Raw genomic sequence first — 25,963 nt, forward strand, 5'->3', positions numbered from 1 at the left:
AAACCGTTAATAAAACCATTAATTTTATTTTACCAGCCAAGTGCCAACTAAAATCCACTGGTTTTACTTTAACCCCAGTTGCACCACAAATTTTACTCCACTAGATCATCCACCCTGTAAACACTGGACTCTGGACACCATGGCCAAACCCAAACCAACCACCTCATTTCCCAGAGAATATTCCCCCAACTAAATCGGACCCACCGACTTCGGAAGCTCGTGTTTTTCTACAGTGTCCCCCGCTCCTCCTCTCCCTCCCGCTCTGGCTCTCTTAACCGGCATGTCTTGCGGCGACTGCCCTCTTGTTCTTGAATCTCATCAAGACCGTCCGCTTTCTTCACTGCTTTCTTGACCGAATCGCGTCCGTCGATTCCCCCCGAAAGCGATGATGAAGAAAGAAAACGGAGATCACGAGGGCACGATGCGCGTGCTTGAGATCCACCTCATCTCCGCCCAGGGCCTCAAAGCCCCCACCGGTACCTTGCGCCGCATGCAGACCTACGCACTTGCCTGGGTCGACTCGGCCCACAAGCTCCGATCCCGAGTCGACAAGATCGGAGCCTCGAACCCAACCTGGAACGACCGGTTCCTCTTCAAGGTTCCGCCGGGCTTCCTCTCCAGCGAGACCTCCGCCGTCTCCGTCCAAATCTATACCGTCGGTACCTTCCGCGATCACCTCGTCGGCTCCGTCCGATTTCTGATCAACAATTTTCTTGACGTCCACTCCAAGATGCCGTCGTTTACCGCGGTCCAGATCCGGCGACCTTCTGGAAGGTTCTACGGCGTGTTGAATGTTGGAGCGATGGTGATCGACGGCTCTGATCTGGCTCCGGCGGTGAATGAGATGTCGGCGATCGGATACCGCGATCTGATGGGGAAGGGAGAGAGCTTCGGGCGCAGGCGCAGGCACGGCGACAGCATGAGGATCAAGTCGAAGGATTACTCTGGCGACTCAAAGGAGAATTCTTGTGCCGAGTCAACGGAGAACTCGGACGCAGGCGAGTCGGTGGCGTCATCTCCGGCGACGCCATTGCCGCCTCTGAAGGAGCTGAACGGGGTAGGAGATTTGGCGGGAACAACCACCAAGGTGTTGAGGGCTGCTCCATCGGACGGCTCTCGTTTCTTGTGCTGCTTGCTGACACAGAGGAAGATTCAATACACTCCGACGGATCAGAACCCGGATGGGGCCCACAGCAGAGAAAGGTAAAAAAAAAAAAAAAAAAAAAAAAAAAAAAAAAAAAAAGGTCGAAGATTGAAAAGAAAATGGGTTTTGAATCTCGATGAACGTGGATGGAAATGGAGGTTATTCGTGGGTTTTGATTTTGGAAGAAAAATTGTGTGAATATTGCCGGTGGAGATGAACACAGGTTGGATTAATTGTTGATGAAGAGAGCATTAACAAACTACAAATTACAAGTTACTGAGAGTTGATTACTACCCAGACTTTAGTTTCTTCTTGATTCTGAATGTAAAGGAATCAGGCAGGCACTAGAGAGTGGCTTAGAATCTTCTATTAGGAAAACCATGTATAAATTTGTGTCCTTTTGTGCAAAATGTGCATCGAATCGATCTTGATCATATCAAAAAGCTGATCAATTTTTCGTTCTGAACTTTGATTGTCATGTAAGCTGTCTACTTTGAGGTTTCAATGACAATTCAAGAGGTGTGGACTTTTTGCACATTTCATCTTTTGTTTGATTTTTTATCTTTGACTTTTATGATGTTGCCATTGATCAAACCCACTTCATTTTGGGTATCTTTTTGCTGCAGTTAATCTGTTAAATGCATGTGTTTTATAATTTTACACTAGAATGTGCTTGAGCTACTACTTACTTGGTATATTACCTACATCTAAAGCATGATATCAAAGGCACCCCCATTCTGAGCTCAAGTGATTAATTCGGGTGTTTGAATCTCCATACCTCGATGTCGCTTGTAAAAATACATCCCCGTAGATATAGATAACGTTTTTTTTTTTTTTTAAATAGGGGTTGAATAGTATAAGTACGGCCGGACTTCAGACTTTGATAATGTGTGTGAGAAAAATTTCTCGGTCAAAAAAAACTTGTAGGCTTATTGGGTTGGGCTGTGGTATGCAACTGATGGGCCTTACATGAACCCAAGTTTTATATATGTATTGGCCCAAATAATGTTAGGGTTTGGTTAGTTGAGTCATTCTATACTATAATATTATAGTTAAAGTAAAATAAAAACTCGCCAACGCAATTGTGATCCGTATTTATGGTGTCTCCTTAAATCAACCCATCTGCCCTTTGATTTGATGATTTTAATGAACTCCGTAAACCAAAGCAAATCTCTTTACAACTTTCCCAAAAACTAAGAACACCATGACACGTTCCGAATGAACAGAGCGAGTAGTACGCTACGCATGACATGAACCCCCTTCCCCGCCCCAGTTACAGTGACAAAGCAGAGAAAATCAGCAAATTGCAGAAGCGGCAGGCTGGGTGGGTATACGTACCACCTATATATTTAAAAAAACAAATTACTAAACGGTGTAGCTGTGCTAGAGTGTAGTAGTAGGATAGGATAGTGTAGAGCGCAGTGCACGATGTGATTGATTGAAATGAATAACCAAACAAGTAAGCCAAATCAAAGACAGACGTTTTTGTTTTTGTTTTTTAAATGTGGGATGGGATTGCTACGATTTTTTTGGCTGATGCAAACTGCTGTAGATCCGGCTGGCTCTGATGACAATCTCCGGATCCCGTGCCGATTCTGATTGATTAGCTTATATATTATATTACCTTTATCGATTGCCGTCAACGTTAATCTGATCAGCGATCTCTGTGATACTGACTTCGTCGGCCCTAAATACGAAGCATTGATCAATTTCTTTAAACCCCAAACATAAGCATGGTAGAAATACTTCCTTGAAATAGATAGAGATATCACAATTTTGGTATTCTTAGTTAATAACGTTATGATAAGTATAATGGTGTGACGATTATTCCTAATGAAACTAAGTTGTTTCTGCAAAGGTGAAGACCTAATTTTTATTTTAAATTGCCAAATAACAGGATCCTTTTAAAAAGTTGTTTAATTTAAACAGTCCAAGGTGCATCCCTTTTAGATACAACATAAGTTGTAGCTTCTAGCAAAGATCAAAGGGTGATGATGATCGCTTTTGATAATTTGGTTGGTATAACTAAAATTACTTGGGGTAGATAAGAGCCAACATGGTTCCTGACTGAAAGATAATAGGAAATAAACACAACACTTTGTGACTGTCTTAATCCAACTAAGAGTACTAGCACCAAGTTTAGATAACTTAACAAATACGTCAAAATCTAATAACGACTTGAAAACTAACGTGATATTTGAGCATATAACATTATCTCAATAGACATCTCTAGATGCTCAAGCACCGTGTAAACATAATTTCTACAAAGCGTCAAGGATAGCATTCAATTCTAAAACTAATTAACTTGTAATTTCGAATCGCTATTGCAACACTTTTTTACTTTGGATTTATGCACTTGAAATGACAAACTGGACATGCGCATGGCATGATGCCTATCGACTAGATGATTATGTCTATATATATATTCTTAATGTGTCACATTTGATTTGATACACATCCTTACCTGTATGTCTTTTAGGGTTACAATGATCCACACTAGCTAGATAGATAGTGGATTTGTTTATTTAGGATATTTAAGGGATTGTTTTTGAACTAACAACGGTTATGATTTCTCAAGGGGTGAAAAAATAACAACGAGGGTTATAATTATTTGGTGACCACTTTGAATCTTAGATAGAAAAGGTCAAATGCCATCATAGAGCAAAGTGGGGAAAATGTTGGATTTGGTAGTGATCTTAATAGCCACGACGACAAGTTTATCTTGATTTTGCTGACTAATTGGTTTTTCTACATGCATGCATGCTCTTTGGTTTTCCTGCATTCATATCCCTTGGTTGTATATGTATATGCATCCATTTTTCCAGACAGTGAATAGTTTCTTCTTATTTTACTTTTCGAAATTGACTACCATGTTCCATGTGTTTTAATCTAATCAAGGAGCTGAAAGAAAAAAATTAACCTAGGGAGGAAGATTCAGAGTACCTAATTATTCGTTTACTAACTGATAGAAGAACCATGATCCAACTTAAGGAGGAAGATTAAGAGTACCAAATTACAGAGAACAAAAAAAAGGCTATTGGTCCCTCTCCACATGCATAAGAAAACAAATGCATTTAGTCATGTTAGAGTACCTATAGATAGGGGTAGGGCTCTTAATCTCTTGATTATTTCATGATTACTCAGAGCTTTAAAAAAAGCCGGCCATATATCGGAGATCGAGTAGCCTGCCCCGGCGAGGAGATCCAGCCGCTAGAGGAATGAATTTGGGAGATAAGAGAAATCATTTTTATAGACTAATGATTTTTTCTTCTTTTTTGCCTCAAGTAGGAAGAGGTGTTGAGTGTCCACGTTCCTCATCATCTCCTATTTGGAAGATGTTGTAACCTTTTTGAAATGAAAACCCAGCAAGCAAATGCCTAGAATCCATTAATGGATCTGCTTGCAACTGCCAATTCCCAGTGACCTATTAATGGTCCAAAAACGCTTAGACGTACAGCCAAGCAAAACAGATTGCAATATTTAATCCAAAAGCAAAAGCACATTTTCCACATGCATTTTCCACCCACAATATATGTGTGTACGAGACTAGAAGCACTTTGTGCGGTACTTCGGTTTCACAAAAATCTATAAGCTCCACTCATTGCTATCACCAAACTTAAGTTTGTAATAATTCCCTTTTGGCCATTCAACCATGTGGTGTCCCTTTTCCTTGCATACTTGCTCCACTATCTCTCCTTTTGCGTTGTTACCTTTTTCTATCATGCATTAGGTGTTTGAAGTCCATGCTCAGTTGGAAAGCTGCAAGCCTAATTAAGTCAACTCTACATTGCAATTGAGTTCCAATTATGCCAAGGGCCAAAGCTAAGTAACTCAGAACTGACCTGAAAATCTTGTACCCGATGAGAGAGTGAGTCGTGGAAATTATCCTCTCATTATCCAAAAACATGGTAAGATGAATGCTCCAAAGGCTAACCTGACCTAATTTGAAAATACATGTAATATGCTGAGTTTTTAGACATCACTTTCATTGATTGGTTGGTGGTAGATCTCTCTTTCATTCCACATGTCTTGCTAGTTTCAAATGTATTTGGTCGCTATTCCTTGACAAAACCCACACATGACAAGACAGACATACATTATATATATAATATTGTTGTGTAAAGCTTGTCAATAAACTATTACAAGTGAGTCATGACTTAATGTGCACAAAGTGATTTTATTTTACCAGAAAGAGGTTGCTACATAGTGCTGCAGCCACTACAATTTATTCCATTTCCCCTTTAATTACTACAAAAATAACTCTGTGATACAAGTCCAGACCTTTGACCTTTGGTTTACCCATTCAGCCATTTATTTCCCTTTTTTAAACAAAATAATTTTAATTTACCCCTTTATTCCTTTGGCCTGAAGAAAAGTTGATCCATCAGCTGATGAGGCTCCACGCACTAAGCATTATTTATAAATTTGAACAAATTTTTGTTGGTATTATTATGCAGTAACTGCACTAAAAATATTCCATAATATATATAATGCTTTGTTTATAATGAACATTGGGATCGTATATCCTACATCATGTTCTATTCTCTTGCTTGTTTTTTCGCAGGCGGTTTCTGCCCTTGTCAATAAAGGTAGGGTGGGGGCTAATGCCTAAGCTGTGATTACCAAATTTATTGGATTTAAATGTCATCACTTGCCTCACTTGTGCAAGTTTGCGACTTTTAGGTTGGAATTTATTTGACCTTTTATGGCTATGTATGGAGATACATTTGTGCCCCTTAATGTTATCGGTGGAGTCCTTCATATTTAGATTAACCTTTTGCGGATGGTGAGTTTCTGTATTTGTAATAACCTTGTGTGGTTATCTGTATTTGTATTGGGTCTTGTAACTGACGATTTTTGTGCTTGAATTATAAATGCAATCTACCGTCTTTATCTATATAAAAAATGTCATCAATTGCTAGAAACTATAATAAACATTTATGGTCTGCTATTAATTATATGTTTTGCATCATATTGTCAATTCCCCTTTTGCAATGGGCAAATCTAATTGGGCTTCCTAATCTTTGCCTCAATTATTTTGATGCGTGCTTTCTGTTTTTGAGCTAAATTTGGATTATTTTTATTTGGTGGGGAAACCCAAAGCCACTAAGCAAGTTTTAAAACATCTTGCTTTATAGAATATGGACAGTTTGGGAGCTTAACTATAATAACTTTTAATTAGATGATTGTGTTAGCATGCATGAATAATGAATTATTGCACTGCTGAGCTATTGGAAACCTGATACCTCTATTATGGCTATGGCAAATAATTTCCTCCTCTTGTTTGAATAATGAATTATTGCACTGCTGAGCTATTGGAAACCTGATACCTCTATTCTGGCTATGGCAAATAATTTCCTCCTCTTGTTTAGACGGACGCCAGATTCTGACTTTTTGTTGAAAAGCTATTTTTTTTTTTAAACAATCAAGCTGGCCCTTTAGATTTTCAAGATTTGAGGTACAATGTTTAACAGAGTAAACGTGTGTATCCACGCCGCGTGTGTTTAGAGTTTGAAAGGATTTTTTACATGACCTGAAGGCGTTTAGCTATATAGGATTATTAGTTTTCTATTTTTCCTATTAGGGATATCACATTATTGTACCACCTATCGGAATAGGGGCAGCATACCCAAAATTAGGGAAAAAATGGGAAAAACATCTAAGAACCACCCTACCCTATCCTAACCACCCCTCACACCAAGGTCATAGCCCACCCCAAGTTGCAAGGGTGGTTCTGTCCCTATGTTAGCCGATTTTCATTTTAAAATCTAATCTAACAGTTGGTTTAAAGTTGACAACCAAAATTATTGCGCATAATAATCATACTTAATTTATGATTACAACTCATATGCTTACAAGAGCAAAGTTGTTCAAATGCGAGTTATGGAAGCATGAAACATGATATTTGAGTTAGGTAAAGAAGGGCCATTGTGCCTCTAACCCACAAAAAAAGCTCTTACTAGGTCGCCTCCTTTTTCTGTTTCAAAGAAAATGGAAGGAAGAAAAGAAAGAAGAAAGGAAGGCTACCCATGTGGTTTGGTATTATGGACAGCCTTATTATGGTTGGTAAAGCATATACCAATTTCACAAAAGAGAAAAATTGAAATTAAAGTAAAAAAGAAAAAGAAAAAGATGGAGTCAAAAAAAAAAGTGGATAGGGAAAATAAGGGTGCAAATTGCAATAAGATTGGGGCCAATATGAAATAAAAGATAGAAACAAGAAGGAAAAAAGAAGAAGCAAAAAAGTAAAAATTAAGGGGTGATGAGTAAGACAGCATTATACTTTTTTTTGGGGTCTAAATCATTATACTATTCTTTTTTGGTTGTGTTGTGTCGTGGCCAAAAGTCACCTTCTTCTTCTCCTCTCATTCAAAATCCATAAAATGCTTGAATAAAACCACAGAACCCATCTCTCTAGCTCACTCTATGTTTAGTGCACAAAAACAAAACTCAAACTCTCTCTCTCTCTCTCTCTCTCTCTCTCTCTCACACACATAAACAGAGAGACGCAGACCCTATTGAAAAAACGCCTTCTCACTTCACTACCTGCCTGTCGTTTTTGTTACATCGAAAAAGAAACGGAAGTCACTTCTCTCTATAAAATCTCTTTCTTTCTAATTGGGTTTGCTGAGCTGAGGCATGGTTGCCGGCCAAATCTAGAGTAGCCCATTTCATGGTTGTCTACCATTTGAAGGAAATCTTCTTCTTTTGGACAGAGCCCTTCCCGTTTTAGCTGGTGCTTTGTTTAAGGAGGTTTGGTCGGTGAAAGATCAATTCTTTGGCTCATTTATTTCTTAACTGGTGTCAATATTGAGTCCCTGAACAAATCCAAGCAAACCCATTTGGTCAGTGACAGTGGAAGAGGCTTCAAATTAAAGGTGTGTGCTTGATGGATTTCGTTTTCGGAAATAAATTTTCTGCTTTTGCTTTTGTGAAAAAACTTGGTTTTTATGCTTTCACTGATCTGTTTGTGTCACCAATGTTAGGTGTAAGTTTGGTTTGTTGATGTATTACTTTCTAGTTTATGGGGTTTTGATGTTTGATTGATTGGTATCCATGGACTAATCGCTCTTCATCTGACATTTTTTATTTGTTTCAATCACAAATCTCTCTTAGGGTTTGATGTCAATACAATGATGTTTTTTTATACGAAAGCTATTTTGTCTGGAAAAAAACAGAAGTTTCATTGATGTAAGAAGTCTGGTTAAACAGAAGTTAATTTTTTCCATAATCATTTTGGTGTTGTTTGTTTCAAGGCTTTTTTGTTCCAAATGTAGTTGGATGTGGGCACTAAAGTTTTGGAATTAGTCTTGGCCATTTGATGCTGAGAGAAGTATTCTTTTTTCTGATAACTTCACCTTCTGGGTATGCATTTTAATTTGATACCATTTTCCTTCTGGGTTTGCATCATTTGGTGCAATCTCCTATGCCTTTGCTTAGTTGTTTAATTTTTTCATTTTGGTACGAAATGAAATTTCTGACATTTACAAGATTTTGTTGCACTACATATATCATATCTGTAATTTGGAGGTGCGGGATTTTCGTAATTGAATCTCCAGTATTCAATCACCTAGACTGTCTGAACTTTGTAGTTGTTATCATTTCTGGCTGCATTTTTTTTTTGGGTCGTGCTTGAAGGTTTCCCACATGGATATCGGTCTGGCTATCCCTGATATAAATCTCTGCCATGGGAATAAGGAATAATATCTTGGAAGGTGGATTGATTTTGTTTGTGTTTTTGTTTTCTCCTTTTGGCTTATAACTATTCATTGACGGCGTTGTGGCTAAATTCTGAGATCTACGTGTTGATTTCTGCTTTTGTTAGCCTTTCGATTAGTCGGAAGCATGTTTCATTTCTCTTCTGTAATTATTAACTTTTAAATTATTACAGACACATAGAAAGCAGTACTGTCTGCTGATTATAGTGTCTTTAATCTGTCAATCCTAATTAGGACTTACTACACCTAACATCCGGAGTTGATATGCCATACTGATTCATCAATTTTGATGTGATCTCAGGCTCTGACTTGTATTGGTTTTTAGACCACAGGTTTCATATTTCATATATTGTCAGGTGATGCTAATCTCATTATCCGTAACTCATGTAGTGGCAAGAGGCTCTAATCTCCTTTAACATAATTTCATGTGGTATATTATATTGATAAGATTTTGTGCATTAAATTTGTGTATACAGGTTTTTCTGTTTACTCTTCTTGATCATGGAGGGAGAAACATCATGGTTTAGCCATTCCTTTGATGACATGGCCAGAGAGATTGGGGAGTTTGATTCTTTCTCAGAGCTCAGTGACGAAGGGAATAAAGAAGCTACTGCAGTTTCGGTGGATTTGATTCTTCCTGATGACCTGTTGGAACGGATATTAGCCTGTCTACCAGTTGCAAGCATTTTCAGGGCACGTTGTGTGTGCAAAAGGTGGTATGAGATTGTTAGTTCAAAAAGGTTTCTATGGAACTTTTCACGTGTGCTATCACAAAAACCTTGGTATTTTATGTTTACCAGCTCTAATGAACCAACTGGTTATGCATATGATCCTATCCTTAGAAAGTGGTATGGCATTGAACTCCCCTGCATTGAGACATCTAATTGGTTTATTGCTTCATCATGTGGTTTGGTTTGCTTTATGGACAATGATAGTAGAACTGAGTTATATGTCTGCAACCCTATTACCAAAACACACAAGAAGCTTCGGGACCCCCCTGGCTTGAGATTTTCTGATTACAGTGCACTTGCAGTTTCTGTTAACAGGAAGTCACATGGTTATACTATCTCAATTGTGAAATCTAAGCAAGTTACTGGGAATTTTTTTCAATGGGATGTCTCCGTTCATATTTATGATTCAGAAACAATGAGGTGGGTGACCACTTTGACAGAGGTTCTGACAGGATGGAGAGGTGGGGATGAGAGTGTAATCTGTGATGGGGTTTTGTACTTCTTAATTTACTCAACTGGGGGTGGGGCACCGAAAAATCGTCACGGTCTAATCACATATAACCTCTCTTCTTGTCCTCCTCCTGGGTTGTTGATAAGGAGCTTTATTCCTGTACCTTGCCCTCTTACATGTGGCCGTCTGATGAACTTGAAGGAGAAGCTGGTTATGGTGGGAGGGATTGGTAAACAGGATCGGCCTGACATAATTAAGGGGATTGGTATCTGGGTTCTAAATGGGAAGGCGTGGCAAGAGATTGCGAGAATGCCGCATAAGTTTTTCCAAGGATTTGGGGAATTTGATGATGTTTTTGCCAGCAGTGGCACAGATGATCTTATATACATCCAGAGCTATGGAGCTCCAGCTCTTCTTGTCTTTGACATGAGCCAGAGACATTGGAGATGGTCACAGAAGTGCCCGGTAACAAAGAGGTTTCCACTTCAGCTCTTTACTGGTTTTTGTTTTGAACCGAGGCTTGAAATTTCTCCCTGATATGTTTCCTTGTGGATTGATATGATGTGGTGGTGCAAATTGTTTTGCTTGAAATCCCTGTGTTTCACCTTTGTTTTGTTTTCCCACTAGTTTGAGTTACAACATCTGTGTTCTAAAAGTCGTATAATGTACCTGCAGATAAGCTGCTCGTTATTCATGGTCATGGGTATATTATTCTTTGCATTGGAAATGCCACTCTGGTAAATACAATCATGAGTTCCTGACATGTACTCCTATTCACATTAAATATTGTGCTTGCATTTCTCTCTGCTACAATCATGACATGCAAGGAACTAGGTTTTACCACAAAAAGCGGACAAACTCCTTATCATGCTCTTTAGATTTTAACTCTTGCATCTCTATGCGACACTCTGTTGCACATATATAACCACGAGGTGCACTAAGGTTAGTCGCCTACCTACGCATGAGATGATCTTGATTATTGATACATGATTTCACCTACACGCGTGGTGGACGACAGATACTCACAAAATTCATATAACCATTAGGGGCACTTTGATTTCTAGGGGCCATGGTTTTGGAGATGTTTTCCTAGCAAGAGGTAATTGATCATTTTTGGCAATGAGCCAATAACCAAGCTTTCAAGCATCATATCTTTCCGCAAAACAATGTGTTTTCCACGTAAAATAATTAAGAATTTAATGTGGTATTTTGCCCTTTAAAAAGTGGGAGTTAACAGGTAAGCCAGCTTTGCCTTGCGTGGGTTGGTTGAGAAGTGACGAAGATGAACACTTTGGTTTAGTGGAGGTAGATTTTGTTTGGTGGAGATGTGACGATGGAAGATTGTGATTTTATGAATTCTAATGCTGCTTTTGTCCAAATGGACATTGCCTTGTGGCCCAAAGGCTTGTGCCCACTACCAAATATAAAAACCTGCAAATTAATCTTATTCAAATCCCTTGGCTTTTCAATGAATCTGATTTTTGAGATTTGGAATTCAGTGGCTAGAATCTCCCTATATTTTTTTAATTTAAAAAAAGAACAATTTATGTTCTAAAGACATCTCCATCTTCATAGCCGTATGTTTTGTATGTTTCTATTTTAATCACCCATTGAAATTTAATTTCACAATTTATATAATTCACTGTATGATAATGATATTTGTTCAGATAGAAGAGAGGACAAGTTCAAAACATTAGGATCAAAAACACCCAATGACATTACAATCAATAAGCCTATAAGGTGGCACCCATAGGGCCCATTCATGGGATGACAAGAATTCTCTATGAATTATAATAAAAACACATTTACAAGTAGGGTAATATTTTAGGAACATATATATAACTGAATTTTTTTTAGTAAAAAAGGTTGGCAATTCATTGGCTAGCCTTTTGACAAATTTTTTTTTTTTTAAAAAAAGGATCTCGACGGTACAAGAGAAGCCTTTTGGCAATTTAAGCATATAATTCAAACACAAATTATCTTCTAGATGAAGGGTTACTAGTTAATACTTGTAGTATAACTATTTTTTTTCCCCACATTTAGAAAAGTGGGAAGACAAGAATTAAATTTTTACCATAATTGTAGGAGGATAAATGTTTTACGACTAAAACTAGATTCCTAACAATTTTGTAAAAGAACTAACCAATTGGATTAACATAACAATCAAAACTTCTAACTTCTATTGAGTTGGAAACTTAGGGCCTATTGCATAAGATTTGACCAAGATGGACATCCAATAAGCATTTTCAATATATCAAAAGCATGGGCAAAATGGTCAAATTAATAATTAAAAAAAGGACCGTTAAGGGGTACGTCGTTACCAGACGCGAAACTTTGCTGGCATTAAAATTTCAGAAACGGCATTTCGGTTAAGATGATCCTCGCGCGCGTAAAAGGGCAAGGTTTCTGGTTCAGTAAACAGTCCGGTGGGCAATCCTCTCCGCCTCTCTGTCATAACCAACACAACAACTACTAAAGCTGAAATTTTAGAACTGATGATGATGATGCAGCAGAAGCCAAAAAGTTCGATGAAAAACCAAACCTCCTTCTTCTCTCATTTGCCTCGGAAATTCTTGGAATTCCAAAAAGGGATTTCTTCTGACAAAGGTAAATCTTTGCATACTCAATGTTCCTGCTGACGGGTTTTCTTTTATCTTCTGTAATTTGTTTTTGGTTATGTATGTGTCAGCTCATGTTTCTAGGATTTTTCTCTTTTGATTGGTATGTTTTGTAGCTTTTGGTTTGATGATGTCTGATACAGGAAGACCCATCTGCAATTTTGCATCAAGTTTACTTTTTTTTTTTCTTCCAATGAATTTTGATTATTTGTATGATGGTTTTTATTATTCGAATAAAAATAGTTCTTTTCGTTGCAATGAATATGTTGAAGAAAGTGATGAAGGAAGTTGGAGGTTATCGAAAAAGAAAAAAGAAAAAAAGAAGTAGGAGGGTGCAAAATAGCTGCTTCATTTTGATAGATGTTGCTCTTTCTCAATGTGGATACGAATAGCTTTAGAACGAGTTATGAGTATGTTGCACCTAAGTTGGTGCCTGAAGGGCATAACAAGTCACTTTGAATGAAAGGCTAGGATGTTGTTCAGTATTTGTGGACCAACACAAAAAAGAGATGATAACCTCTTATGTCAATTGTTCTGATATACATCATAGATAAGTTACAACAGATTAACCAAAGCATTTCAGATTTGTGGCCATGTTTAATTCTCATCTTCAACTTCTTTTTGTGGTGCACAAATGTATATACCAAATTTATGTTGCATTACTTTGTCTTTAAAACAGTACATTTTATGCAAACGAATAACATGTTGCCACACTGTGAATCTGAATTATTGATTAGGTTGCCACACTAGAATGTAGTAAAGCGTGATGTATGGCTGACAAGTACAATATTCAGCACTCATTACATCTTTGTAACATGTGATACTTTGCAGGAAAACACATGGAGCTTTTGAAAGAGGAGTTTTCACCAGTTGACTTCAAAGCTACTAAAACTAACTGCATAAAATATTCTAGACAGGACTTTCTACAACTTCCTTATATCACAACTGACTTTGAATGGAAAGATTACAGTCCTGCAGTTTTCAGGTTTCTTTTTAATTTTCTTTCAAATGCAATTATTCGTCCAAATAGATTTAATTTATCAAGTTTCGCTGTTCATTTTATTACACGCAATTTAGTGCACTGCTTATCAAGAAAAAAAAATGCAAGAGTGATGCCATCTAGTATAATAAAGCGATAGAAGATACTGAAATGTAAAACTAAAGTGCATATCTGAACCCTACCTTGGAGGTTGGTCAGTTCAACCCTTAAAAACTTGCTTACTTGATTTTGGCCCATTGGAGAAAAAAGTGGTCAAGAAAAAATAGTTATGTCAGACAGGGTATGAAAATAGGTAAAGAGATGCACATTGAAAATAAATTGAAACATGCAAAAGTCTATCCTTAAGTTATGATTATGTGCAGTTAATGTAATTCTAATGCATGTTCATATATGTGTGTGTATGCACATATATGTATACAGTATATGCACATATGCCTGTGTTTGTTGCTATTTTTTTTCGACTTTGCAAAAGCTGTAACCAATAGATTGTTTTCAGACGTATGCTGGAGCTTGATAGTATTGATTATGACCAGTATCAGCTGTCAATATGTGGACATCGGACTCTAAAGGAGGTTTGTTTACCGGGAAGATATGGCAGGGTAATTGTATCATCCAATGACAATCGATTTGTGATTAAAATCCTTCGGAAGTCTGAACTGAAGGTAACCAACTAAACTTCTAGTGACATTTTGCCATTAATGAATGGAAATTTACTAGACAAACAATTAATCATATACACATTTCATGGAATGTTTTTTGCTTTTTGTATTAATATGAATACTGTAAGTTGAGAACTTGTTACTTCTTTGATTTAAAAATAATAATACTTGAACAAGAGTTAAACTAGTAGCTATTACTTGTTTCTGAAAGGATTCTCTCCCCTATATATTTTCCTCTCTCTCATTGTTTTTCTTGTTGTTTGATCAGAAAGTGCAGACTTAACTCATACTATGTCCAAATTTTTGTGTTTCAAAAGATTAATTTATTTATGAATTGTGAAATTTCCTTTGCTTTTCACATAGGTATACTTAGAGATGCTTCCAAACTATTACCACCATGTTAAGAAGTATCAGGCCTCACTATTAAAAAAACTGTATGGACTTCATGTTGTCAGGCCAGCGGGAGGGATTAAGGTATGATCTTCTCAGTAACTCAGAAATGAAGTTTTTTTAATTCAAATTTGATGGAATATAATTTGATTGGTATAGTTAGCATATTATATAACCATTTACTATATATGGACAAATGCATTTGATTTATTACTTATGTTGGTCTTCACCTTAGCATTGTTAACCCCAATTGAGGACTTTATAGCATGTAAGTAGCCTAGAAGGCTGGAGGTACCATGTCAGGTAGTTTTGCCTCCACCATGTCAGGTAGTCCCGCTAGATTGAGGGTGTTCAAAAGAGCTATACCATGAAAATTCCAACCTACTTGAACAAAATTGATCCTTTATTGTATTCAATTTTCTTGTAATCAATTGTTGCTTTTTAATGAGCAGGTTTACTGTGCTGTTTGGGGAAACCTGATGCTATCAGAAATTTGCATAGATAAGTGCTATGATCTCAAAGGCTCTTCAATAGGCCGAGCCTGCAGAAAAACAACCATTGAGGATAGAGCCATACTTAAGGATCTGGATTTTGATTTTTGCTTTTACCTGGATCCATTAGTCCGAGCTCGGCTCTTAGCGTAAGTCCCTTGGTTTATTTGTCATTTCTCAGCAAATCAGCGTATAAGCAAACTTTTATGCATAAAACTTTTCTAGTTTGAACTTTTTGGATGTTAGTGAATAATCTATACTTTGAGTTGGATAGCCTCTTTGATTATTTATTTTATTTTTTGGTTAATTCATTACTTAAAATAGAAGTTTGGAAGAAGTTTTGAATGAGCAAACTTTTCTTTTCTGTTATGTACTGCAGCTGTTTCAGTAATTGCCTGTTTGTTTTTGTTGTTTTTAGTTGTTCAGGCCATGTTGCCATCATAACCTTTCAGAGGTACACGAAAAAAATAATATTGTTTTCGCTTCTTTTACGTATTGGATGTCTAGAGATCTTCTGAATCAAGAAACTTTACTTCTCTATTTTGCATTGCAGCTGCTCCACAAATTATCTGATTTGTATCTCATTTCCAAAAATAAAAATAAAAATTTGAGTCCATAATATTGCCATTGAATTTGACAGGTAGACCAAAAATGACATTGTTATCTAGCCAAGATAATTTCTATGGATGTAAAAGGAGATTAACATTAGTTTGAAGAGTGCATTCACGAACTATTAAATTGGAAATGCATTCCATCGTATGGTACTGTTTCTAAGTAATTACCTAGTCCTAATTATACATTATGAGCTTAATGGATTTAGCCAGTGGTATATTATACAGAGGGGCCTAGCCAATTAGCCAAATTTGCTTTATCTTGTTATGAGACATGTAACTGGATGGAAGAGGGACCTAGCTGGCTTCACTCTTATCTTCAGGATGATTTGTGTTCTCTGCATTCTATTGATGAATAAAGTCTTTGGCCTTTGGCCTTTAATAATAATAATAAAAACAAAACTTATCACGTTCATATAAAAAATGACTAATCTCAGAATACAAAATTTAGATAAAAGGGATGCATAAACCCTTTTGCTTCCTGACATATGAATCCCTTTTTCCTTTCCTTATTAACGTCTTTTATTTGTTGTTTTTGTTTCTATAGACAAGTCAAGTATGACTGCGAGTTTTTGGAAGCAGAGGGCATCATGGATTATAGTTTTTTGCTTGGTATACACATAGAAGCTTCACATGAAGGTGATTCTTCTCATTAATCGTCCTCTCTGACTTAATGAATGTTTAAGTTTCATAAGATGCATAGATATTTCGTATCATGCAAATATATGCAGATAAGGAAATTCTAAAATATGAGAGTACAGTGACCATACACTGAAAAATTAGTACAAAATTTAAAAGAAGTGTGATGGTATTTTTGTTTTCCTGTTCTTGTCGTTGTTCTAATATTGTGTTAGAAATGCATATTCTTTCATCAGTTGAACATATGATTGATTCTTCTTGTTGATTCAACTCTTTCAAATATATGCTACATAAGATTGATCATTAGTGCACCCCTAATGAAGCAGGTATTTATATCTTACAATTTGTTTAAGGTATGTTCAGTTGTCAAAATTTTCATTTACTTAATTTTGATACCTATTTTGTAGGATCCATTCAGGAGTTCAAGATGTGTGTTTGTCCTGATTCTCAATTCTTACCTTTTCTGATTGTATTGTTGTGTACATGTGTTTATGATCTCTTTTCCTTGCTTCCTTGTGATGTTGCTCCCCAGACATACTGTGGCTTTCTTTGCTAATCTGCATATTATATAGTATCTTTTCATTCTCTCTCTCACTCACTCACTCACTCACTCTCTCTCACACACACACACACACACACACACACACACACACTCTCTCTCTCTCTCTCTCTCTCTCTCTCTCTCTCTCTCTCTCTCTCTCTATTTTTTTTTTTTTGTACTTAAAACGTGCACGTGTAGTGAAGAATTATTTGCAAAGATGATTTCATACTGCTACACTTCTCCACTCATCTGTCATAGGTCTTTGAAATTATGCTAGCGAGATAAGTGTAAAAAATCTATCTCCCCTTTGGCAGGTTCAATTGATGAAAACGCTTCCAGAAGTTCTACTGCCAAAAAGAAAACGGATGATACTTCAGAACAAAATGAAAGCTCAGAGTTAACTCTTGCCGATATCTGCGATCTACTTGACAGGTATATTGTATACGTTGCTGCATAATCAATCTGTTTGGCATAAATATAGGGCCAAAATGAGTACCCACTTCAAGTTGACATAGAATTGTGCTAAGATGAAAGAATTGGCAAAAACACAAGTTGGAAGTTTGCTAGGCTTTGTTTTTCATTACTGTTATGCCAATTGTAAATATACTGAACTGTATAAATAGACAGGGGTTGCAACAACTAACTCACTGAAGAAATAATATGACCATTGAGGCTCTGCTGCAGAGATAATTCCAGTCATTCGCTATTCCATTTCATTTCTTTCTTTCTTTCATTTATATTCCAACTATTGTCAGGGTTAAGCCTTGTCAAATTAGTATCAGAGCGGTTCGTCCTGGATGCCAAATAAAGCAATGGCAGAAGGCACACGATTCTTCCCATTTCAATTCCTGTCTACATTCGTGAAAATCTGCAGTAATTTTCCATTGCTTTCTTTGGCATCAAGGACGAACAGCTTTACTTCTCTGATACTAATTTGTCAAGGCTTAAGCCCTGACTGTAGTTGGAATGTAAATGAAAAAATGATAGAAATGAAATGGAACAGGGAATGACTGGACTTCTCTCTCCAGCAGAGCCACAATGATCGTACTATTTCTTCAGTAAATCTGTTAGTATAACCCCTGTTCTAATGATACAACAAAGTGGCTTTACAACTCAGGTAACATTTTTAACTAACAAAACGACCTAACAAACTTCCAACCATATTTTTTGCCAACTCAGCTGCTGATCCTTTGTTTACTTGGCACAGCTTCATTTTCTTCATTTTGGATGGTTTTGTTGGTAGTCGGTACTAAACAGTTTCATAGAGGAAAAAAAAATCAAATTATTATACCTTTAATAAGGATTATGAAAAACCTGTAATTACAAGTTCATAGATAGATGTTCAACACAAAACTGACGATCCATAGCTCATTATTCTTCCGCTGCAGGCCTGGGTTTAAATTTGGGGATAGACTGCCAGCACGTGCTGTCCGGGCATTCAGGAATGAAATGGAAAGTAAATCATATAGGTCGTGCACCAGTGCACAGGAATGCTTCAAGGTTCTTTTAATCTTTGGAATAGTAGATTTTTGTCAGAATTACAATATGAAAAAGCGCATTGAGCATGCTTGCAAGGCAATAAAATATGACTCAAAATCCATCAAGACTGTGAATTCCAAAGCCTATTCTTCTCGCTTTCAAGAGTTTCTGAGCGCAGTATTTCTGCCTGAAGAGTCAGATTAGTTTGATCACAACAGGTAGGTTCTTTCTGTTCCTTAACAATCTAATCTTTAGATTTCTTTTATAGACAGATTCATGTTACCCTTAGACTCCAAAAAAAACGAGGAGAGATTCATATTAGACCTGCTCAGGCCACATTGGGCCTTACTTTCAATGGGGCTTCCCTTCAGCAATGGGGCCAATATGCAGTGCTTTTCCATAAGTCAGTTCTCAAACCTAACAAAACTCAAATGTCTGAAACTCTGGTAGATTTTCACTGAGTGCATGCCTGAAGGCACACATATTGGTGTTTAGTTTGTAATAATTTTCACATTGCATGTTAACACAATGTAACTATGAAGGGTTTCTATATCTAGACACATCATTAATAATGTGAAGAGTTCTTAGCATAACTCTAAATATGTTTGTGACAGGGACTCAGCCACAGGATAGTCGAATATTGCGCCTAGTCGATTATTTTATAAAACTTAGTGAAGAGGAGATGCTTCAGATCAACACCAAGAACTCTACTACTCGTGTCGGCTATCTCAGGATCGGAATGTCACATTTTGTGCATGAGGTAGAAACTATAGCTTGATGCATTAGTACGAGTGAGAAGTAATGATAATAGTTCTAAAGATAAAGAAAAATGAAGATCGATGAAGGGGCACGCCGCACGGCATTATGCACAAGTTGTTCACATAGACAATTCTTGCTGTAAATTTCAATGTGATTATAAACTTTCACTGAAACCTTCAATTAATATTGTTCATAAGTAGACCACTGCATGCCATTGTTCATACGAGACAATCCTTCGCTGTAAATCTCTTTCTGTAAATTTCATATGATCATAAACTCTCATGTAAATCTTCATGTAATATTGTTCATCGTAGACTATTCTTTCTTGCTACAGATTTCAATGTGATCTGTCAATATGTCATAGCAGGCCAAGTTCAAACTACTAGCCTCAAATCACAGGCAAATCCAATCTCTGTAACATGGAAACACCCAAAAAAGTGTGAAATAAACAGGGAAGGTACAATTTACAAAAACAAGGAATAAAAAGAAGTCGTCCCTTGTTTACTGTAACCCTTTGAGGCCTAATCATTGCCCATGTTGGATTACAAAAATCGGATGTTTGTAGATGTTTACCAAAAGCAAGCCCTTGGACCACATTCAGTCAAGAACAAAACCCAACCACACAAGTGGTCCAATTATGATTTTGGTGGTCCTTCTATCATGAAAATTCAATTAGTTTCCAAGTTCTAGGTGCACTGGAGAAGTGGAGTTATATTTAATGTTGGAAACTTGCTAACCAAAAAATCCTGAGCAAAACACTTGTTGCCTGCAGAAAAAAAGCAGAAAGACAACTAGAAGAATAAAGAAACATAAAGCCTATTGGCATATATGGCACATGGGCTAAGGACCACAAATTGGGGCCTTGTTGTTCTGACTGGTCTGGTCCTGGTGGACCAGTCACCAGAGCTAAGATTTTGGCTTCAGCTATGGTTCTGTCAAAAGCCCCAGATTACAATGCTGTGGACAGCATGCTTCCCCAATGACCAAGTCACCATAATCCGCATGGTTAAGAGCTTAATTTCCTTTTAATCTTCCCCATAAGAGATATTTAGCCAGCCATAATTATACTTAATGATATTTGTTTATTAACAAACTCAAAGTAGCCTAGTCCCTATGCAGGGCAGATCATGAAAGCAAGAAAAGGGCCACCGCATTGTATGCATATCTTGTCATTTCTCTCTCAAGAAGAGTCAAGATCACCTGTTATCTTACCATGTGAGTGAAAATTTTGAAAATGGACTAACAATATGATTGCAGCCTTTGATTTTAGCTCAAGGGCCCACAAAAATGTCGATATGCATGTGAGAAATTTTGCGTATTCTAGGTAGCATTTTGTTTAAATCAAAGTTTAAGAAGATTAAATAGGAGGGAAGTGAAAAGAGTAAATATAGAGGTAGGAGACAAAAGAAAATACATATAAAAAAAATTAGTTTGTCATATGCACTTGCCTCCTTCCGTGTAAGGAGATATTCCTCCTTTGTGCGAATCACAGTTTGACACATATGCAAAAATAATTCATCCAAAATCAAAAAATAAAAATTTCTGCACACATGTCACATTGCTATTGACAGAAATGTAAGTGCTTCTATTTACATGATAAGGAGGGAAGTATTTTCCTATGCATAATACTTCTCTCTTCATATTTTAAGATGTTACAAAGTGAATTCTCCGAATGTCAAAATTCATTTAGAATTTAAATAAAAGATCATACATGTTTAACCTAGAACTACCTAAAGTACTTTCTAATGTATGAGATAAATTTATTAAACCATACTTGGACTTGAAGTCCTATGAATCTTAATTTATGATGAACAAAGTTTAGTTCCTTAAAAATAGGAGAAACTCATCCTTAAAATAAATAGGATTTTGACACTTGTTTAATTTCAAAACAATAAAATAATTTTCAGAAAAAACAAATTAAATGAAATTGACAAGTGTAAAACCTCATTTGAGGGGAGGTCCTTAGTTTTAACTTTTCAGGATGCAACCTTAGATCCTGACAGTGCTCGAATGGCAAAGTTTACAAATAAAAACATATATATATATATATATATATATTTTGAGAAATTGCTCTCAGATAATACTATTTAACATATGACCAAAAAAAAAAAATCACTATTTAACAGTTGTATTTGAGAAAAAATTTCAAATTTCCTTTTGTTTTTACTTTTTAAAAAAAACAAAAAACAAAAAACAAAAAATGATAAGTGTTAGAATCAGCGGGCCCAGTTTTGAAGGCCCCTGTCCCAATTTCCTTGGCATATTAGCGCTGAGGTGGATAAGCTTCGGGGTAAATCGGGGGACAAAGAAACAGAAAACATAAAACTCAATGCTCACTTGGAAAATAGGGATGCAAAATATGTAGGACAGAGCAGAGCAAGCAAGCCTCAGTGTCTGTAGCTTTGAGGAAAAAGAGAGAGAAAGAAATAAGCAACCTAGTAATCTTGAAGCTCCCAAAAAAAGGAAAAACAAAAACGTGGGTGAAAGAGCTTAGAAGCTCACAGATTGAATTTTGAATAGAGAGAGAGAGAGAGAGAGAGAGAGAGATGGAAAGAAAAGAAAAGGGTGTGGAAAGTGAAAGAAAAAAGCAAGAAGGATCATCAATGGTGAAAAAGTTGAAACGCGGTGTATTGGTAGGGAAAAGAGGAGGGCTTTGTAGCACGCCACCGCCTATTTGGAGGCTTGATGAGTTTTATAACAGCAACAACAAAACCAGCTCTGAATTTCTCAACCTTCACCCCACAACTTCACTCTCTGCTAGAAAGCTCTGTTCCAGCCTCTGGGAAATTGAGTCTTATCAGTTCCAGCATAACCCACTTGCCCAAATGAGCAAAGCAGGAGCTAGACTTCGACACAAGCACCGGAAGAGAAATGGGTTTGAGCTTCCCAAGCATCTGATCGGGCTTGACACTTCTACTAACTCACTACATCACCACCAGGTATCTATACAATATTAATGTGTGTTATTTTGGGAAGTGTTTGATGTTGACTTTGTGGTTTTTTTTATTTGGATTTGTTTAGTTATTTGGACTTGAATTTCTTCTTTCGGGAGCAAATATGGCTCAGTATTTTTTATTTTTTTTCAGAAGCAACATTATAATTTATAAGTGGTTGCATTATTAAGTTTAATTCTCAAGGTTAATGTTTTTGGCATAGAACTATCTTGATGGAATGATTATGCAGCAGTAACACTAGGAGAAGTTTGTAATGTTGGGAAGAACTGCTAGACTTTGTATATGGCTTGAGAGCTCTGATCTAATTTTTGCTCCTGAAGCTGCTAGACTTTGTGTATCCGAATTCGTGCTTGTCTGTATGTTTCGATTTCAGCATTGATCCTTGCCCTTTGTCTCATTCCAGCCAGCAACTGCAAGCAGCTTGGGGAGGCTTGTATCAGCATCACAGATACAACACCATCAATCAGTTGAGAGCAATGGTTGTGCTCTACAACCCCTACCTCCTGCTAGTTGTAGTAGCTCACTGGAGGTGAGTAATTATGTGCCTCTTCTCCTGAATAAGAAAAAGAATCCCTCTTGTTAAAAGAAAAAAAGAGAGGTTGTTTCTATAGCCGACTTCTTCTTAAATAATTTATATATAGAATAGAAAGAAGATATCATGAGTCCAGTAGTCTTACAAATTCAACAATATTTACAATGAGGATTAAGAGCTGACTTTCCAATTCTTTGAAAGTGCTTCTTTTCACTGACATTAAATTTTAGAAGGCTGATTCATTGTAAATTCTGGGAGTGATTACTCAAAATGTAACTTAATGGTGCATCTTCCTGGATGCCCTTAAGAGAATCAACTGATAAGTAGACAACAATGTAAAGTAATACAGAGCTTTCTCTATTAAAATATATAGAAGTCGAGATTCTATGCTGAGTAGAAATGTTTTGGAACGACAATATAGTGATATTGTATTATGTAACTACAGATATTCAAGACAGAACTTTGGGGTATAAAATATTAATGATATCATCTAATACAATTGGAATGATGTTTTGAGTTATTTTCTTTCACCAAATCAAGTGAGAGCTAAAAGCTATGTTATCTGCTGGTTTGATGGATTCAAGTATCCTTTGGTTTTCATAGGTGGCACCTTATAAGGGAAGGATAGGTGAGTCAAGTCAAAGCTTTAAAACATCCACAAAATTACTCAAAGTGCTCAATCGTATCTGGACTCTTGAAGAACAGCATGCATCCAATATAGCATTGGTAAAAGCACTGAAAATGGAACTAGATCATTCTCAGGCAAAAATTGAAGTGTTGTTGCATGAGAAGCAATCAGATAGGCAAGAAATGGACGACTTGATGAAGCATGTTACAGAGAATAAACTTGTTTGGAAAAATAAGGACCAGGATCGGATCAAAGCTACAGTCCAATTGCTCAGGGATGAGCTAGAAGGTGAGAGGAAGTTGAGAAAGCATTCAGAAAGCCTGCATCGGAAGCTAGCTAGAGAGATTTCTGAAGTGAAATCTTCCTTCTCTAATGCTTTGAGGGAGCTTGAAAGGGAGAGAAAAGCGCGTATCCTATTGGAAAACTTGTGTGATGAGTTTGCAAATGGAATAAAAGAGTACGAACAAGAGGTGCGATCCCTGAAGCAAAATCCTGAGAAGGATCACAGTGATATGACCAGCTCTGACAGACTAATTCTCCATCTTTCAGAAGCATGGCTTGATGAACGGATGCAAATGAAGATAGCAGAAGCTCAGAATGACCTTGCAGAGAGGAATACAATCGTAGAAAAGTTAGGTTTTGATATAGAAAACTTTCTTCAGGCAAAACGATCTGTTGAATTGAAGAAAAATAGTAAGTTCTCCCCAATGGAGCTCAAGGGAAATTGCTCACGCCGGCATTCATTAGAGTCCTTTCCATTGAATGAGGCTGTAAGTGCACCACAACATGTAGCTGATGAAGATTCTACTGACGGTGATTCACACGCTTTAGAAGCAAGCAAGACTGCCAGTGGAAAACAAATCAAGCTCAGCGCTAGGCAGCACAAAAAAAATGTTGCAGAAGGCCAACATGAAGGACTAGTGAAATCTAATTCCATGAGGAAAAAGGTATCACAGGAGAAAACCAAGGGTAATAGCTTGTCTGGTTTGCAAGGGAAGTTTGAAGAACATATGGCCAGAGCCATGTCCTATACTGGAAACAGGAGCCAGTCTGCAGATAATAAACATGATGAAATCACTAAAATGGGAGAAGAGAATCGAACTCTGGTTGACAATCTTGAAGAATCTGAGTACTGTGATTTAATCAAAGAAGGTCTACAAGAAATACAAAGTAAACGGGTTGCGGTACATGGATTGAAATCCAATCCTCCCGATAGTAACTGCATGGTAGAAACTGGTATCCAGCCTGTGTATACAGGTAATGCTAGTCCAGTGCAGCAATGGATGTCAAAATTAACAACCCCAGATTTTGGAAAATCTGAATCTACTTTGGAATGGCCTCCGGGGCTTAACGAAAATACACTGATGGCAAAATTACTTGAAGCCAGGTTAGAAGCAAAGCGCTCTCGCTCGAAGACTTCCAAAGGGCCTGTCTAGTTTGATCATGTTAAGCTCAATCATGGAACATAGCTGTTCATTGAATTGAGGCCAGGATCTTTGTAAACTGAGTTTCTAGTGCAAATGTCTACAAGCAAATGTCAAATGCAGTGCACTTGTACATGAGAATTGTTTTCTTATCTACCTTGTTATACATATATTTTTGTTATCATCCAAGTCTCAACTTCTTATCAGACAAACCTCTCGATCATATATTTTTGTTATATGATCGATTTTTCAAAAACCTCTTAAATCTCAATCAATCGATCTAAATTACGAAATGGAGTCTGGACATGGATACTGAAAGGGCGGATCTAGCCTGTTTTCGGCAAGGCTGCTGCCCGGCCGAGAATTTTCAGGAAAAAATATATATATATATATATTTTATATTTCCTATCTCTAAAACATGTATGAAAAATAGTTTGCTAATATATACTTAACATATATGAAAGAATTTGTTAATTGAAGAATTTAAACTTATAAGCTCTAGTCGGGTAAACTTGTTAGATTTAAATAGTATTGTTTTGTATTGTATTGCATTTACTTGTAGTTTTTGTTTTTGTTAAATTTTTATTTATATGTGGAGATGCATTTGAGGGTAACACTCATTACGTCCCCTGACTATATGTATCTTTTTATGTAAATTAATGAAATTCACTTATATCGTCGAATTTAATAAATAAATTTTGCTCAGCTGGCTTTCAAATCTGAATCAACAACTATGTTGAAGCCTAAATCAATGCCTAGTTGTATGATAGTTATCTAATAGGCTGATGGCCATGAAAGCTACTCCTAACTTTCCTGATTGTAACGAGGAGACAAATGGCACCATCATTAGTGACATATTTATATTTATATATAATTTTCTCAAGCTCTTCAAATGAAAAAATTTAGGTTTGCTCAATTGCTTTTGACCACATAAAGAATTATACTTTAATCCACCAAATGGTACTTGATATTCTATAATATTTAAAACCCAAATGCAGACCAGAATTCTGCGGCTGTTGCTGACTACAACACCAGCCACCCCCTTCCCAATTGAGTTCACTGAAATATTAGAACTGTTTTCTAATTTGTCAATAATATTTAAACAATGCAAAGAAACATTTTTTTTAGATTAAAATTCGCATGGGATTAAGTCCCACCACCTACCACTACCTGCAAGTAAGATTGAAGAAAAGT

General features: G+C 36.8%; 4 protein-coding genes across 7 annotated transcripts; all 4 read left to right on the top strand.

Moving 5' to 3' along the window:
* The first annotated feature begins 101 nt into the window (after positions 1 to 101).
* Positions 102 to 1,686, top strand: LOC117618775. Its single transcript, XM_034348502.1, has one exon. The coding sequence runs from the start codon at positions 386 to 388 to the stop codon at positions 1,205 to 1,207; it is 822 nt and encodes a 273-aa protein (XP_034204393.1). The 5' UTR covers positions 102 to 385; the 3' UTR covers positions 1,208 to 1,686.
* Positions 1,687 to 7,512: 5,826 nt separating this feature from the next.
* On the top strand, positions 7,513 to 10,841 carry LOC117619985 (F-box/kelch-repeat protein At3g61590). Of its 3 annotated transcripts, XM_034350064.1 has the most exons (3): positions 7,513 to 8,022; positions 9,164 to 9,218; positions 9,339 to 10,807. In XM_034350064.1, exon 3 carries the CDS (start codon positions 9,364 to 9,366, stop codon positions 10,579 to 10,581), a length of 1,218 nt encoding a protein of 405 aa, XP_034205955.1. In that variant the 5' UTR covers positions 7,513 to 8,022; positions 9,164 to 9,218; positions 9,339 to 9,363; the 3' UTR covers positions 10,582 to 10,807. The 3 variants fall into 3 exon arrangements, with proteins under 3 accessions (XP_034205955.1, XP_034205956.1, XP_034205954.1); XM_034350065.1 differs by lacking the exon at positions 9,164 to 9,218 and having other exon boundaries at positions 9,339 to 10,841; XM_034350063.1 differs by lacking the exons at positions 7,513 to 8,022; positions 9,164 to 9,218 and adding an exon at positions 8,062 to 8,509.
* A 1,545-nt stretch (positions 10,842 to 12,386) lies between these two features.
* Positions 12,387 to 19,564, top strand: LOC117619237 (putative phosphatidylinositol 4-phosphate 5-kinase 11). Of its 2 annotated transcripts, XM_034349147.1 has the most exons (10): positions 12,387 to 12,651; positions 13,494 to 13,647; positions 14,159 to 14,324; positions 14,685 to 14,795; positions 15,164 to 15,351; positions 15,621 to 15,656; positions 16,361 to 16,452; positions 17,308 to 17,425; positions 18,382 to 18,690; positions 19,087 to 19,564. In XM_034349147.1, exons 1-9 carry the CDS (start codon positions 12,540 to 12,542, stop codon positions 18,674 to 18,676), a joined length of 1,272 nt encoding a protein of 423 aa, XP_034205038.1. In that variant the 5' UTR covers positions 12,387 to 12,539; the 3' UTR covers positions 18,677 to 18,690; positions 19,087 to 19,564. The 2 variants fall into 2 exon arrangements, with proteins under 2 accessions (XP_034205038.1, XP_034205039.1); XM_034349148.1 differs by lacking the exon at positions 15,621 to 15,656.
* A 2,009-nt stretch (positions 19,565 to 21,573) lies between these two features.
* LOC117620191 (uncharacterized protein At5g41620-like) lies at positions 21,574 to 24,953 on the top strand. The gene is made up of 3 exons (XM_034350329.1): positions 21,574 to 22,170; positions 22,589 to 22,714; positions 23,321 to 24,953. Exons 1-3 carry the CDS (start codon positions 21,778 to 21,780, stop codon positions 24,779 to 24,781), a joined length of 1,980 nt encoding a protein of 659 aa, XP_034206220.1. The 5' UTR covers positions 21,574 to 21,777; the 3' UTR covers positions 24,782 to 24,953.
* The last annotated feature ends 1,010 nt before the right edge of the window (positions 24,954 to 25,963 follow it).

This window comes from Prunus dulcis, chromosome 2 (assembly GCF_902201215.1).
Source record: "Prunus dulcis chromosome 2, ALMONDv2, whole genome shotgun sequence".
Classification (NCBI taxonomy): Eukaryota; Viridiplantae; Streptophyta; class Magnoliopsida; order Rosales; family Rosaceae; genus Prunus; species Prunus dulcis.